The sequence below is a fragment of the Muscardinus avellanarius genome (genome assembly GCF_963383645.1).
Source record: "Muscardinus avellanarius genome assembly, chromosome: 3".
Classification (NCBI taxonomy): Eukaryota; Metazoa; Chordata; class Mammalia; order Rodentia; family Gliridae; genus Muscardinus; species Muscardinus avellanarius.
Window position 1 is genome coordinate 75,894,610 of NC_137788.1, and position 18,149 is coordinate 75,912,758.

General features: G+C 36.2%; 1 protein-coding gene across 1 annotated transcript in view; it reads right to left on the reverse strand.

Moving 5' to 3' along the window:
- Positions 1–18,149, reverse strand: part of ZNHIT6 (zinc finger HIT-type containing 6) — a gene marked incomplete at both ends in the record, with an annotated part of 85,978 nt that overhangs the window by 2,213 nt on the left and 65,616 nt on the right. The window contains one exon of the mRNA XM_080691456.1: positions 2,533–2,657. Within this exon, the coding sequence (XP_080547582.1) occupies positions 2,533–2,657 (125 nt within the window). The remainder of the gene's footprint in view (positions 1–2,532; positions 2,658–18,149) is intronic.

Sequence of the window (18,149 nt, forward strand, 5' to 3'; positions counted from 1 at the left end):
TTCTGAAATATAAGTCACTTGTGTTCCTGTGAAAAGTCAACATTATATAACCAGCAGGAAAAAAAGAATTTTATTTAAGGTTTCAAATACACTATCATTTCTTATGGCTGCTTTACAGGAAGACTCACTTGAATGTATTCTTAAACAAAATGAAAGAGGAGTTACATGTGTTTATTTACACAGATGATGTGACTTAATTACTAAACAACTTTCCTTGAAACCAATATTTAGAGAAAGCATTAATGTGACTTATATTAGAAAAAAAAAGGTATTGGCACATGCCTATAAACCTAGCAGTTGGGAGGCTGAGACAGGAAAATTGTAGGTTCAAGGCCAGCCTCAGCAAATTAGCAAGACCATAGCAACTTCATTGACCCTTTCAAAATTAAAAGCAGAGCATGATGTGGTACACATTTGTAATCCCAGCATTACAGAGGCAGAGACCAGAGGATCGAGGTTCATGGATAGCCTCAGCTATTTAGGAAGGCCCTTCGCAACTCAGTGAGACCCTGCTTAAAAAAAAAAAAAAAAAAAAAAAGGCAGAACATGGTGGCACATCTTTGTAATCAGGAGGCGGAAACCGGAGGATCATGGTTCACAGACAGCGGAAGTTGCAACTCATGCACCTGGGTTCCATCCCCAGTACCGCATAAATAAATAAATAAATAAATAAATAAATAAATAAATAAAAGATTAAAAAATAGGACTGGGATGTAGCTAGGAGGTACAATGCCCCTGGGTTCCATCCCCAGTACTGCAAAAAGGGAAAAAAGAAAAAAAAAAAATAGGGTAGGGTGTGTAGTTCAGAGGTAGAACAATAATATATTTGGAGAAAATAAAATTGTACATTTTCAAAGTCAAGAAGAAACGTAAGATTTAGGGACATTTTATTATTATTTAAAAATTGATGTTTGCTAATTTAAATCTAATTTTAAGTTGTTTAAAGGAAAAATTTTAGTCACTGAAAAAACTTTCTTCTAATAACTTTTGCCAAAAGAAACATACCTCATGTTTAGAAAATACCTTATGACATAGGCCACTGCCTGTAATGCTAGTATAACAGTAAAACTTGAACTATACATGTCAGTTACTACAATTTTAAAAAGTAGATCAAGGAAAAGTGATTCTATGCTCTTCTGCAATTTTTTTTTCCAATAAAGCTTGACATGTACAAATATTTCTTAGCTGAAAATACTACCTGATAGTGTTGGGCTATGGTGAGTAATCTTTCTCACTTTTTTAAATTAGTAGTTAATTGTATTCATCCTCTACAATCTTGTATTCTGAAACATAATTAGCTTATTGAAAACATGGTTGTCATTTTATATACTAAACCTTTGTGCATACTCTTTTTAGGAAAGTTCTAATATTTCCGCATACTGCTAAGAAAACAAAATCAAAGAAAGTATACCCTATGAGTTTAAAGAGAGAGATAAAGGGCAACGGCACTCCTTAGTCTAAATGCAGCCAAAATTGTGAACATGGTGTTTCTTTCAACATTATCCCCTGCTATAAGGTAGAATACCAATAACATTTTGTATTGCCTCATTTTAGGAATCTCTCAAAAAATGATTTTAACTAGAGAGTAAATTTATTGCATCATGGACAATTCCACTAAAACAAAACAAAAAAAAAGTCCTTTCTTTGCTAGACATCCAATTTGATTCATTCATTTAAAACTAGCGTTATAAACTTCTATGCTTGAAGCAGCTCATTCATCTGGGTTTTTAAATTATTATTATTATTTTGGTACTGAAGATCGAACCCAGGGGCATTCTACCTATAAGCTACAATTTCTAGCTCTTTTAGCTTTATTTTTTTATATTTATTTAATTATTTATTTTTTGTGGTACTAGGGATGGATCCCAGGGGCATTCTACTTCTGAGCTCTACCCCCAGCCCTATTTTATTATTTTATTTGAAACAGGATATCACTAAATTGTAGAGTGTTGCTGAGGCTGGCTGTGAACCTGAAATCTTCATGTTTGTAATCCTAATACTTGGGATTACCAGTGTGTGCCACCACACCAAATGCCTTATTTTATTTTGAAACAAGGTTTCTTAACTAAGTTGTTGAGGCTGGCCCTGAACCTGTGAATCCTTCTGTCTCAGCTTCCCAAGTACTGTGATTACAGGTATATTACCACCATGGCCAGCTGGTTCTTTATATTATTAACTATAGAGTAAATCCTTTTAAGAATTTACCGGAGAAAGACATATAAAAGGATATAAGGGATGCTGGGCATGGTGGCGCAGGCTTGTAATCACCGCGCTTAGGAGGCTGAGACAGGAGAATTGCACAGGTTCGAAGCCAGCCTCAGCTACTTAGTGAGGCTCTCAGCAACTTAGTGAGACCTTGTTTCCAAATAAAGTATAAAAGAGGTCTGGGAGTATATCCTGGAGGTAGAAAAGCCCCTAGGTTCCACCCCCAGTACCACAAAAAAAAAAAAAAAAAAAAAAAAAAGGGAAAAGATAATATAAAGGCAGTCACATAATTGCTTCAGTTCAATGCAAGAACAAATTTACACTTACCTTCAGGAAGGACTATAAGGTCATTAACGGATCCTTTCAACACCACTTGTAATGTTGGATATTCCATGATCACCTTGTTCCTCAAATTGTCTAGGAGACTTTTACAAGGATCCAGTTCATAATATCTTATTAATAAAAAAGCAAAACAAAAACAAAAAGTACCCTTAGTATTCAAAATCACTCATAAATGAACATCCAAGTCTCTTATACATTAAAATTTTAAAGGTTATAATAACTCAGTAGTTATTTCCTTATAATTTAATGCCTTTTAAGGAAATCAGGTAAAATAACTATCATTAAAATGTTCTAACACTAAATCAAAAGTATACCAAGTATTATGACATTAAAAAAGCTTTAAAACTAGACACTGATTTTCATATTAAGCGCTATCATTAGAGCCGGGATGGTGGGACATGCATGTAATCCCAGTATTTGGGAGGTTGAGACAGGAGGATTCACAGGTTCAAGTCCAGCCTCAGCAACTTAGTTAAGAGACCTTGTTTCAAAATAAAGAAGGTGGGTTTTCAGACAGCCTCAGTTACTTAGTGAATTAGTGAGGCCCTCTACAACTTTGGGAGACCTTGTTTCAAAATAAAGAATTAAAAAAAAAAATAGGGCTGGGGGTGTATCTAGAAAGTAGAACACCCTTGGGTTCAATCCCTAGTACCACCCAAAAAACAACAAAAAGAGCTATCATTATAGTGGTTATAATATAATCAAAAGTATAGCAAATATTTTGACATTAGAAAAGCTTTATAAAACAAAGTTTCTAATTTTCATATTAGGCAAGAATAAGGGCTTTTAGTTTTCTTCTTTTTTTCCCCTCCAATAGTATGGGAGGAGGGTTGAACTAAGGAGCGTTTTACCTCAGAGCTAAATTCCCAGCTCTTTTGATTTCTTATTTGAAACAGAGTCTTGCTTAGTTGCTGAGGCTGGCGTCAAACCTGTGATCCTCCTGTCTCAACCTCTCAAGTACTGAGATTAAAAGTGTGTACCGCTGTGCCTGGTAAATAAAGACTTTTATGTTAAATCTATATTTAATACAACATGATTTTTTTCTTGGATAAAGGAATAACTAAATAAAAATTGAAATTTCATAAGCAAGGCATGGTGGCACAAGCCTGTAATCTTAGTACTTGGGAGGCTGACACATGAAGATTGCAGGTTCTAGGCCAGGCTCAGTAACTTAGTGAGACTCCATTTAAAAAAAATAGAACTGGGAAGTTTAACTCATAGGTAAAACACTTCTGGGTTCAATTCACAGTACCATAAACAAACAAAAACAATAAACTATTATGATAAATAATTTCTAGTAACATATGGTAGTAAAAAAAATTGGCTACAAAATATTTCTGTAAAAAGCCAATTCTAGATTCCAGAAATTTGGCCTCCCTTTATTTTGAAACTTTAAAAAATAGGGTTATGTTAATCCCTGCATTCAGGAGGCTGAGACAGGATGCTAATGGTTCACAGACAGCCTAAGCTACTTAGTGAGGCCCTTTGCAACTCAGTGAGACCCTGTTTCAAAATAAAAAATAAAAAGAGGGCTGAGAAGTCCCTTGGGTTCCATCCCTAGTACCACACACACAAAAAAAGATTATGTTTATGATTGAGGCAAAAGCACAAAATTTAAGAAATATGGAATTTATCAGTCATGGCATCATCACATAACTACTAAATGTATCACAGGTTTATATACAAATATTTATTAAAGTATAAAACCCTGCTGGGCATGGTGGCACACAATTGTAATCCTAGTACTTGGAAGGCTGAGTCAGGAGGCTCTGGGTTCTAGGCCAGCTTTAGCTACTTCATGAGGCTCGCCGCAACTTAGTGAGACCCTATTTCAAAATAATGTATAAGAAAATCAGGCTGGGGGGTGGAGCTTGGAGGTAGAATGCCCTTGGGTTCAATCCCCAGCACCATCAAAATAAATACATAAATAAATAAAGAAAAATAAATAAATAAAATTCTGAAAGTGTTACTTTAAAAAATGGTTTGAGTTAACTAAAGATGCATCTCTTTTGTTTAAAGCCTAACATTCTCTTTTGCCTGCTTTCTGCGGCAGGAGAAGAGGTGAAATGTTAAGTAGTGGACAAGTAGTGGCATATGGGAATATGTTGACACGTGAATATTACTTCATGTGAAAGAAGATACAGTGAGTAACATTCCTCCAGTGTACTGCAGTTCTTCAGCTTTGTTCTCCATCTCTACCAACAGACAATATCCCTGTGTAAAGCCATAGAAATCGTCATCCACGGCATCCTCAGCCTGACAGCTGCAAACACTTCCCTCTCTCCTGCTCAAGAGAGCACACTAGAATGTACATGTTCAGGAGTGAGGTTCGTCAGGGCACACCTGAATCTGGTGTAATTTTAAGTCATTTATAAGTGGCATTTCTTAATATTTATACCCTAACCGCTGTCCCACAGCATAGTTATTAAGAACTCTGGTGTAGTGATTTCCCTGTTTTAAGTATGCCCTATGGTAATAGCTTTCAAATAGGAGAAGATTAGAGTATTTAACACAATGAAAAGTCAAGCCTGCTATAAAAATTGACATTTTTAAAAAGTTGGTAATAGCCAGGCATGGTGGCACATGCTTGTAATCCCAGTATTTGAAAGGCTGAGAGAGGAGGATCACGGTTCACAGACAGTCTCAGCTACTTAGTGAGGCCCTTTGCAACTCAGTGAGACTCTGTTTCAAAAATAAAGGATAAAAATACAGGGCTGGGGAGTAGCTCAGAGGTAGAATGCCCCTGGGTTCCATCCCCAGTCCTGGAAAAAAGTCCTGGAAAAAAAAAGTAGGTGATAAATGAGAGAACAACTGTAAACCAGAACTTTACCATACTTCTCTGACCACCCCCCAACCTCTGGAATTGAAATGTTAATTTAGAGCCAAGGACATGTGTTAAAAAAGTTATGAAATGCAAAATAACTTTTCTTTTACAACACAGGGAGTGGAACCCAGGGGCATTCTACCTCCAAGCCACACCTCAGACCTATTTTTTATTCTTAATTTTAAAACAGGGTCTCACTGAGTTGCAAAGGGTCTCACTAAGTAGCTGAGGCTGTTCACAGAGCAGATCCTCCCTCCCGTCTCAGCCTCCCAAATGCTGGGATTGCAAGTGTGCGCTACCATGCCCAGCTGCAAAAAACTTTTCTAAGAAACTAGTCATCCTTACTGTCTATAGACTATACATATCATTCTTTTACCTGTGTAATATAATACAGTGTGTGCTTTAAATACTTTTAATCAAGAATTGCTTCATATCTTAACATTATTTCCCTTTGAAATTAACAGTTTGTAATAATTACACAAAACAAAAATGACATAATTAGATACCTGAGTATAAAATTTGCTTATAAAACAAAATATAAAATGAGCATAAGTACTAAATTTTTTTTATTGGTACATGTAGTCATACATTTTAATAGGGTACAAAATGAGGCATACATGCACTTATCACTCATTTAGCCCTTCCCCAATTCCCACCCCATTCCCTCCCCCCTCCTCATGTTTGGCTTAGTGACTCTGATGTTTGTGAATGTATACCATGCACATTAAGGAATTTCCTTCTTCCCCTCTCCCATCCCCCTCAGGTCGTCATATTTGCTCATCTATGGTTTCTCTTTCCTTGTCTAGAGTTCTTCCTACGATCCATTTTCTCCCTAGCTTCTCCTGGGGAGAGCATCCGATTTCTTACTTTTTGTGACTGACTAATCTCACTTAGCATAATGTTCTCCAGTTCTATCCATTCTCTGCAAATGAAGTAATTTTGTTATTCTTTATGGCTGAATAAAATTCCATTGTATATATATACCATAGCCTTGTAATCCATTCATCTGTTGATGGACATCTTGGCTGGTTCCAGTTTGGCAACTGTGAATTGTGCAGCATGCATTAGTTTGGTAGTTTGGTTTCCATTCTTTTGGGCAGATACCCACAAGTGGTATTGCTGGATCAAATGGTATGTTTGTTCCCATTCTTCTGAGGATCCTAGATACTGTTTTACAAAGTGATGGCACTAATTTGCATTCCTACCGACAGTGTATTAGAGTTCCCACTTGTCTACACTCTCGCCAGCATCTGTTGTTGTGTTTTGGATGACTGCCATTCTAGTTGGAGGTAAGTGAAATCTCAGGGTAGTTTTGATTTGCATCTCTCTGATTGCTAATGATGTTGAGCATTTTTTAAATACATTTATTGGTCATTTGTATTTCTTCTTTTGTGAAGTGTCTATTTAGTTTACTTGTCCACTTTTTGATTGGGTTGTTTTCTTAGTGGTGAGTTTCTTGAGTTCTCTGTAGATTCTAGATATTAGTCCTCTATTGGAGAAGTAGTTGGCAAAAACTTTATTTCATTCTGTGGGCTCTCTATTGAGGTTCTTGATGGTTTCCTTTCCTGTAAAGAAACTCTTCAGCTTAATGAAATTCTACATATTGATTAATATTTTAATTTATTGTGTCTTTGGGGTCTTGTTGAGAAAGTTTTTACTTTGCCTATGTGTTGAAGTGTCCTCTTCAAGGAGCTGCAAGGTCTCTGGTCTGATTTTCAAGACTTTGATCCATCTTGAATTGACTCTTGTGCAGGGTGAGAAAGTGGAGTTTATTTATATTTTTCTGAGTGTGGTTAGCCAGTTTTGCCTACATCATTTGTTGAAGGGTTTTTCCCCCAGGGTATGTTTTTGGCCCCTTTGTCAAGTATCAATTGGCTATAAGTATACGGATTTGTTTCCAAGTCTTCTATTCTGCTCCATTGGTTTATGTGTCTGTTTTTGTGCCAATACTATGCTGTTTTTAATACTATGGCTTTGTAGTATAGTTTGAATTTAGGTATTGTGATATTGTGAACCCTGAATGGTTCTTGTTGCCAAGAACTTCTTTGGCTATTTTGAGATTTTTGTTGTTCCAAATAAATTTAAGGATTGATTTTTCAATCTCTGTGAGGAAAGACCTTGGTAATTTAATAGGTATTGGGTTGAATCTGTAAATCATTTTTGGAAGAATGGCCACTTTGATGATATTTATTCTGCCTATCCAAGAGCACGGAAGATCTTTCCATTTCTTAAGGTCTTCTTTGATTTCTTTTTTCAATGTTTTATAATTTTCCTTGTAGAGGTCTTTTACCTTCTTGGTTAGGTTTATTCCTAAGTATTTAATTTTAATTTTTTTTGTGGCATATTGTGAGTGGAAGTGTTTTCTGGTTTTCTTTTTCAGTGGATTTATGGTTGATATATAGGAAAGTGTCTGATTTTTTAAGATTGATTTTGTATCCAGATACTTTGCTGAATTTAATGATCAGTTCTACAACCCCTTTGACTGAGTTGGCATGCCATCTGCAAAAAGGGATAGCTTTAGTTCTTCTTTTCCTATTTGTACTCCTTTGATTTCCTTCTCTTGCCTTATTGCTCTGGCTAGAGTCTCAAACACCATTTTGAAAAGAATAATGATATTGGACATCCTTGTTTTGTTCCTATTTTTAAGGGGAATTGTTACAGTTTTTCCCTGTTTAATATGATGTTGGCTGTGGGTCTATTGTATATTGCCTTTGTGATATTGAGGTATGTTTATTCTATTCCAGTTATCTGGAGTGCTTTTTAGTATAAATGGATGCTGGATTTTATTGAATGCCTTTTCAGCATCTATTGAAATGATCACATAATTTTTGTCTTTGGTTCTGTTTATGTGATGAATTACATGGACTGTTTTTCATATGTTGAACCAGCCTTGCATCCCTGGTATGAATCCTACTTGGTCATGGTGTATGATTTTCTTGATGTGGTTTTAAATGCACATTGCTAGTATTTTGTTTAGCACCTAAGATCATCAACAATATAGGCCTATATAGTTTTCTTTTCTTTAGCTGTCTTTATTTGGTTTTGGTGTTAATATTGGCTTCTTGGATCTCATTTTTTTCTATTTCATGGACTAGACTGAGGTATATTGGGATTGGATTAGCTCTTCTATAAAGGTTTAACTTTTTTATTTTTATTTATTTATTTTTGTGGCATTTAGGGTGGAACCCAGGGGCTTTTCTATCTCTGGGCTGTACTCCCAGACCTATCTTATACTTTATTTGGAAACAGGGTCTCATTAAGTTGCTGAGAACCTCTTTAAGTAGCCGAGGATGGCTTTGAACCTGTGCAATCCTCCTGTCTCAGCCTCCCAAGCACTGGGATTACAAGCGTGCACCACCACGCCCAGCTTTCTATAAAAGTTTTAATAAGATTCACTTTGAAAATCATCTGGTCCTGGGCTTTTGTTTTATGGTAGGCTCTTTATTGTTGATTCAATCTCTTTGATTGCTATTGGTCTGTTAAATTTTTATATCTTTACTTAGTTTAGGAAGGTTGTATGCATCTAGAAATTTGTCAATTTCTTCTAGATTTTTCATTTTGTTGGAATACTACTAAATTTTTCTTAGGAGAAAACAAGTGAATTTTCAAACAGAAACTTTTCAAGTAGTAGCCTAAGAGAACAGTAACTCATCTTCTGCACATTTTAACTAAACCATAAGGATTCTATTAAGAGACATTTTTCAAATAATAAAATGTTTCCTATTTATTTCAGATTTTTTTGAAAATGATTTTCATATGTACTTAATGTTCTAGGTATATTATTTCTTTAGATAATATAAAATCTTAAATTTGCATTGAATTTCTCTAGATCACCAAAACTAAATAATATGAACAACAAAGAGTTCTTCAAAAGACACGTGTAAGCCGGGCATGGTGGCACTCTCTTTGTAATCCCAGCATTTGGGAGGCTGAGACCAGAGGATTGTGGTTTACGGACAGCCTCAGCTACTTAGTGAGGCTCTCTGGAACTCAGTGAGACCTGGTTTCAAAATAAAGAATAAAAAAATAGGGCAGGGGATGTAGCTCGGAGGTCGAATGACCCTGGGTTCCATCCCCAGACCAGAAAAAAAAAAAAAAAAAAAGATACATGTAAATCAGAACCTAATATTATTGTTGATACAGTATAAAACGTGTTTCCAGCAAAAGAAAATTCAAAGATGCATACAAATTACAATCATGTAACAAGTTACTCATACTTACAATTCTAAATTTAATGATCTACACTTGCTTGTCTAAAAAAATTAGCTCCCTATTTTATGTGCCAATAGTGTAAAGCACTTAAGATGCAAAAATTATAAGTAAGAGTTGTCCACAAAAGAATTGTTTTTAAAGTATCTTATTCAAGTGCAATGAAAATCTGGAATCACTGGATTTTATTTGATGTTTCTTTTTTTTTGGTGGTAGTGGGGTTCCTGGAAGCCCTTCTACCTCTGGGCTACACTCCTAGACCTATTTTTATTTGGAAACTGGGTCTCCTAAGCCAGCGTGCGCAGCTGGCTTCAAACCTGTGCGATCCTCCTGTCTCTGCCTCCCAAGTGCGGGGATTACAAGCGTGCGTCACCACGCCCGGCTTTATTTGATGTTTGTGCTAAAATGTTGCACACTCCTACTCACGGCAACACTGGTACTTCTTGTAAGGAAGCTTCCAGTCAGAGCTTTCCAGTCTGTTAACTGAAAAGGTCAGACTTCACTACAGAATGTTTTAGTTAAAATTCTTAATTTCATAAATTCTTCTATTAGTGGTTTAATCTTACTGTTAATATTTTCCAGTTATTTAAGTGCATATTACAGGTATAGTGGTATAGTCCTGTAACCCTAATACTTGAAATGCTGAGATAAGAGGATTGCAGGTTCGAGGACAGCCTTAGTAACTTACACAAGGGTGTAGGCTCAAAGGCAAAATGTCCCTGGGTTCAACTCCAGCTCTACCCCCACTAAAAAAGTATATTATAGAAATTGTTAATAAAGAAAAGCTCATCAGAAGCTGGCAAATGGCTCAATGGTAGAGACTTGCCTAGCTAGGCAAGGTTATTGGTTCAAGTCTCAGCACCACAAAAAAAGACCAAAAAAAAAAAAAAAAAAAAAAAGAAAGAAAGAAAATGAAAAAAAAAAAAAAAAACACACACACACACACAGCGTTAATATAGACTTGAAATCTAAGGAAGCTAAACGAAGCAGTAATTTTTTGTGGTTGCTTGAGTTTGGAGTCTAACATTGTGTTAAAATCCTAGCTTCATTTTTCACTAGTTTGTGATTCTGGACCAGTTTACTTAACTTCTCTAATCCCTAGTTTTCATGCTTGAAAATGAGGAGAATGACAACACCATCTCAGAAAGCTAAACTAAGCTACTAGGTAATTTCTTTAAGCCACAAATATATCAGCTTTTCATTTTTAAATACCTAAAATAAGAATACAATTTTAAAAACTTGAGTTCAGGACAAAGTCGCTGGATTCCTTATTAACAAGGAATGGCACTCATTATGTAAACACTGATGCATGTATTTCCCTTTATACCCATTCTAAATTTTAAGTATGGCTTTATTACTTTCAGTACAACCTTCAAACCATTATTTTATTCTAACAGTTACTTCCAAGACTTTCAAAGTACTTTGAATAATTGTTTCTATTATCTTGAGGCAGGTTTTAAGAGGTCATCTTTGTAGTGCTTAAAACATTCATGCTTTAGCTTCTTTGAAAACCACTAAGTCGCGGAATCTATGGGAGAGCCATATCTTTTTTATATTTTCACTAACCCTGGTATTCCCATTAGCAGAATGACTGTGCTACCATGAGACAAACTGCGTAGGATTGGAAGAATTAGGATACCAACATTTGTCTTTTTCTTGCCCTCAGGGATCCCACAGATATTTCCTTTTGTGATTTCACTGGCTCACCCCCAGCTGACCCTGCCCCAGGCTGCCCGCAGGGGTAGCCCCCGGTAGTACGGCATAGTAGGCTGAACAGGTGCTCTGGCAACTGACATTATACAAATAAAAGTAGTCCTGATACTCAAGGGTGTGTTTTAAATCCTGGCTCTTTGTTATTCAAAGAAACTGGCCAAGCTCTTGAACTTCTTTCTTTGCACTTTATTAGCAAATTAGGGTATCTTTTTTTAATTTTCCATAACTCACAGAGTCATTTTTAAGAGGGCAGTTCACAAACCACTATTTCCCATCTGACCAGTGTCACTCTTTGGATCATCATCATCACCACATCTACCTCCTAAGAAATAGTAAGCTTGAATTTTTCCAAATATAACAATAAGCAGTTCTGAGGCCATTGTATTTTTCCACTACAAAATAAGGTCACTGGATGAGATCACCAAGGTATGTCCAGCTCTGAAATTCTACATTTTTAAAATTTCTATTTGCCAAAGGTAGCACTTAACCTCTATTCTAGTGAAATTGTATTTATTTCTCAATCTAGGTGTCTGGGTTAAAAGTGCAACCACCTGATTCCCAAAGGACAAAGTTGAATCTTTGCTGAGAACAAAAACACAACAACTTAGATGGTATAAATCAGTTCACTGTTAACTAATGGCTAAATATTTTTAAAGTATGGCTCATTTTTTACCATACTGGAATTCAGTAAGATTCCTGAATCAATTATAAACTAAATATTTTACACTTAAACTCATCAAATTCCTTTAAAACAACATAAAGTTAAAAGTGCTATACTTTTAACGGAGTCAAAAGAGAGTAGATTAAATAAATAAACTGACTTTCAAAATCCAAATGGAAAGGAAAGAAACCAGACAGTTAATAAAGACAGAATAAAGGAGAAAAATAGAAAAACTTGAATTAAACATATAAAACAAACCAGGCATGGTGGTGCACACTTGTAATCCCAGTACTTGGGAAGCTGAGCCAGGAGGATCGTGGTTCACAGCCAGCATCAGCTACCTAGTGAGGCCCTCTGCAACTTAGTGAGATCCTGTTTCAAAATAAAGAATTTTGGGGGTATAGCTTGGAGGTAGAATGCCACTGTGTTAAATCCCCAGTACTGCAAAAAAAAAAAAAAAGAAAGAAAAAAGAAAACAAAACCACATAAAACAAGGAATTCTTCAGTTTTAACTCTTCTGTTTTTTAATCTTTGTACACATAATATCCAAGACATATTGAAATCATTTATCAAAGTTAAATTTTCTTCTTACCCAATCTTAGTTTTCATATATATATGTATTATTTATATTAACTATAAAAATAAACCATATATAATAGTTTATAAAAATGATATAAAATATATAAACATAAACTAGATAAAATATATATTACTTTTAAAAAGCACAGTAAATGAACTAACAGTTGTCTTTTGTGGTTTTTATGTATCTTTGTTAATGAGGATTACACACAGTAAGTATGACACACAGGTCATGAGAATATAAAAGAGACATACACCTCAATTTACAAAGTTCAACCCTACAGAGCTTACTAGAAAACTACTGGGACCTAACCAGGACATGCAAACTATGGATATAGTATAATAAAGTGACTAATTATACTTTTTTAAATGTGCTCTAATGATACACTTCCAAGCTCCGACTTGTTCATGATATTATTTAAGTCTTTTTCTGATCTCTTATAAATTCAATTATTTTTAAATTCAGAGGGCTTGGGTTCTAGTTTTATCATTAGGACTTATGAGATATGACTCTTCAAGGGACCTCAATTTTTCTCATCAATGTTAAGGCAAGAAAGGTATCTATTTGTGGTTTTGTGAAGATTAAATACAATAATTAAAATGTGTCTATAGAGTAACTTGCCAAATTAATTAGTACCAGCAATAAGATTTTATACTTCAAAAGTAATTTTGTATCTCTAATGAGAAAATGACTTAACAGGAATTATATTAATGATCTGTGAGACCAATTAGTAGAAAAAGCATGAACTCTGTAGATGAGTAGATCTAAATTCAAATCCTGCCTTGTGACCATAACTTGTTTTCTTTGTGTAAGTCAGTGTCTCAGAGCCTAAGATTCCTATCTTGTAGTGGTATATTATATCTTGTAGAGGTATATTTATTAGAATATATGTAAAAATACAAACACAGTGTCTGCTATTTATTCTTTAATTGATTCCTCAAATATTTATTCAGTGTCTGCCATGTACAGGTATTCTGCTAGACAATAGTTCACAGTAATAAATCCCACAGTGTCATGGGGGGTGCCAGAAAAACAACCAACTACTGCATTTCATTGAGATAAATGTCAGGATAGAAATCTAAAGCTAAGTAGGTACTCAGTGAATGTCCCCTCTTACTCTGGATTACTCTAACTGCTCTTTCAGGTGCAGGGCTTACTGTGTGTAGGCATCTGATGTGCTAGCTCTCACTCCCCTTCTGCACCTTAACTGGTTCTCCTCTCCCCCCACCTTTACTGAGGTATGTGTGACAAGTAGGAACTGAAAACAAAGTATATGAACTGACATGCTAACATTGGAAAGCAGTCACAATCAAACCAATGAATCCATTCAGCAACTCACTTAATGTTTTCTTTTCTTCTTTTTGGTGTTGGAGATCAAACCCAGGGTTTTGCACATGTTATGCAAGCACTCTACTACTGAGCCTCATCCCAGCCCCTTTCTGCATTTGAGACAAGGTCTCAGGCTGGCCTTCAATCTGCAATTCTTCTGTCTCAGCCTCTTGAGGAGCTAGGATTACAGGCCTGGGCCACTACACCTGGCAGCATTTTCTTTTTTCTTCTGGGAGAACACTTAAGATCTAACTTCTTAGCAAATCACAGGTTTACAATACAGCACTGTTAAATGTTTAGTTTTTCAAATCCCTTCTCCTTCATGCACTTTCCCCTTATTAATAAGGAGAATTTAAATTAGTCTTACTCTTGCTAACAATACATATACTTCCCCGGAGCTGGAATGAATGCAAGAGTATGATCAGTATAGATGCTTACTCTTCCATCTTCACCAGGATATGTCCCTTTGCAAAATACAATTAGGTTCCTGAGAGAAACCTTTACTTACAGTTTGGCTAAATAATTCAGAATTAGCTATATCCTACAGTGGTACTATTCTAGAGTCAACAGAACTTTATCCAGTATTTTTCTCTCTTCCTGTTGAGAATCCTCGAGAATCATCTTACTCTGGGCAAACTCAAGGAAGAGCAGAGTTGAGACTATAAGGCAGATGTGAGCTCCTACAGTCAACCACTTGTCACTCATTCGTTCTTCACTCAGTATACTCTGACTGAGTCTACCACGTTCCCCAGTGTTCTCAGCACTGGGAATACCAGAGAGAACTATCAGGTAGTCAACAGAGGTGAAAGGACATTTTCTAGGACGAAAGTTATGTCCAGAGTAGAGAGGTACATGCTAAGTGCACCGTACTGAGCACACAGTGAATATGGTAGTACATATCAAATTCATATAGTTCTGGTGCTTATAATAGGTTATGGTGAGAGGTCTGGTTGGAGAGGAGGCTGAAGCAATTTGACTAATAGAAAATATCTGAATCACTTAGAAATTTCAACTACTAATATTATTTCTTCCAAAAGAACATAAAGTTGACCACAAAATTATTTTATAACTAGAATGGACAAATTTAGATTAACATTAAATTGATGGTTAAAATATTTCCTAAGCTTTTAGGGGAAACTCATTTTTATGATATTTCACACAATTCCCTTAACCAATGATCAAAGTACTATATAGCTGAAATGAGATCACTGAAAACTACAGTTCTCAAGTTCAAAGCCACTGAGACTTTAATAGTTGTATTTCCATCTCTTGTGTAAACATTCACCCAGCTGTGCCAAATAGTTTACCTAAAATTAAGTTTACAATTCTTATCATAAAACACTTTAAGAATGCCACATTTTGTAAAGCCCATTCCATCCCCACCTTTTCCTTTTCTCTTTTTGTGGTGCTGGGAATTGAGCCCAGCAGCTTTGTATCTGTGAGCTACACCCCCAGCCCTATTTTAATTTTTATTTGGAAAACAGAGTCTCACTAAGTTCCTGAGGGTCTTACTAAGTTGTTGAGGCTGACCTCAAATCATGATCCTCCAGTCTCAGCCTCTCAAGTACTAGGATTACAGGCATGTACCATAGGGCCCTGCTGAAGAGTATCAAGTCTTTATAAGACAAAAATGCTTAGTATCTCATTCTACACATTTCTTTTATGCATGTGGACATTCTTTAGGTTGATTCTAACATTTTCTAATCCTAAAACGATACTTTGCTTCCTTTGTTCTACAGACTAGATCCAAAATGCTATCCATTCTGAGCACATAACTCATCCTAACCATGACTACTTTAAAATAATCAGCAATCCCCAAACTAACCATGCTTGGGTTTCACATAACCTAAGAACATGCTTCACAGCCACTTATGGCACCGAGAGGTATACACTATAATGTAAGAACATACTCAGCTTTGGAGGCAGGCCGGCCAAGGTTTGGACCTACTTTCCAGTGTTCAGTGGTTACAGAGCTGTAGGCAGGGCTCTCCAGGCAATTATAATATATGCATAGTTAATGTAAAAAGACACCTATTAGTCTCTAGATTTAAACTTATTCAGTCTTCCCACTTTTTTGCTTACACATAACTTAAAAAACATAATGTTTTGTTCAATTTTAGAAATACATCTAAAAATTCATATAACATTTTTTACTTACAAGTAAAGACACAAAAAGATAACATGTCATATTATAAATCTGACTTAAAACTAAACTGCTACTTATCTCTTGAGTAAATTCAATAGAATCTAAATACGATGGCAATTTTATATCAATATCATTCACCTAAAAGCACTATAAACTGTCTCCATACTCCACCTCTCTTCTGGTACTGGGGGTGGAACCCAGGGACATTCGACCTCTGAGATATACATCCAGCCCCCTCCTTTGGAAACTGGAGTCTCTTTAAATTGTTAAAGCTGGCCTTGAACCTTTGATCATCCTATCTCAGCTTCTCAGCTTCCAAAAGTACTGGGATTACAGGGGAATGCCGCCTTACCAGGCTAGTGCTCCTCCCTCCCTCCCCCTCTCTCTCTTTTTTGCGGGTCTAGGGATGGAACCCAGGGGCATTCAACCTCCAAGTTATACACTCTGCCCTTTTTTTATTCTTTTGAAACAGGGTCTCACTAAGTTGTGGAGGGCCTCACTAAGTAGCTGATGCTGTCTGCAAACCGCAATCCTCCCGTCTCAGCCTCGAATGCTGGGATTACAACTGTGTGCCACTGGATTACAAGTGTGTGCTACCACACCCAGTTTAGCTCTCTTTATTAACAAGTAGAAATCTTATTCAGTTTTCTTTTCCCCTTGAAGTTGAATTTCCATTCCAATTCTCCTACAGAATTTTATTCTAAATAATGTTTATGTTTGAAAACCTTGAATTGATTACACAATTCTATTTCTCTCCAACAAAACCAGGTATCTAAATTTTAATTTTATTACCTATGATTTTAAGGCCTTGAATGTTAACATTTTCTTCTGGTGAAGGACCAAAGTGACGCCATGACAGGCTTCAGTTAAAGCTTTAAGTAGAGTAAGCCATTTCTGTCCATAGCTCCTGTTCTCCTGTAACCTTTGCCCTATTCCCTGGAAAGAAGCTGCTAACTGCACTAGTCTGATCTTCCCTTAGCAACAACCAAACAGTCTAGAATACACAGGTATCCCAGGCAAGTCACTCTGCCTGGAGTTAGAGACCCCCACCCATCCTAAACATTCCTGAGATAAGCTTCCCAAGGCAGAAAGCTAAGCCAAATGGTGGTGGGGGGGCACAGCAGACTGATGTTTTTAAAAATATCCAATCAAAGCCAGGCGTGGTGGTGCACGCTTGTAATCCCCACGCTTGGGAGGCTGAGACAGGAGGATCGCACAGGTTCGAAGCCAGCCTCAGCTACTGAATGAGGCTCTCAGTAACTTAGTGAGACCCTGTTTCCAAAAAAAAAAAAAAAAAATAGGTCTGGGAGTATAGCCCAGAGGTAGAAAGCCTCTGGGTTCCACCCCCAGCACCACCACAAAAAAAACACACAAAAAAACCCCTATCCAATCAAAGGTGGGTTGGGCGGCCTTTCTTAGGGGATAAAAGCTTTGTTCTTGGGGGGCAAAGGGCTCTCCCCCTTGACCACTACATTGGTGCACGTGGAGAGACCAAGTATGAGCTTGAATAAACATCCCTTATGCCTTCTTGCATCAGACTTGGCTCCTGGTGATCACTGGCGGATAACGGACTGGCATAACCCTGGACTGAATAACTTTAACGATTTCTGGTATAAAATTGATCAAGACATCACCAATTTATTATAAACACTTCAAGCAAAATGTTGCTGGAAATATATATCTTAATATAATGGATGGGCACTGATGAATCAACTGGGTGTCCATTGACAGAACCTAATTCCAAAAGAAAAACAAGACGAAGTGTATTTCCATCTGGAAAACAAACCCTTGTTCTTCACTAATTTTTCTTTGCCACAGTTATTTTCATGGGACCTATCTAAAAGGCAGGAATGATCTTTGGCTATTTATATAAGAAAAGACATCTGAAAGTAGTTACTACTGCTCTTGGAAATTCTGGAATTTCTTCAGTATTCTTTAGTATATATTTAATTCTATACCATTACTATAAAAAAAATCTTAACTTTAAAGATTCCAAATTTTCTCGTGGCAGGAAGGTTTATTTTAAATCCTACCTTAACATATATATTATAAATTTCATATTTAGAGTATCTTTGAAGTACATTTTTGAATTATTCTATGTATGTCTGAAAAAATATCTCATTTTCCATTTGTAGTTCAA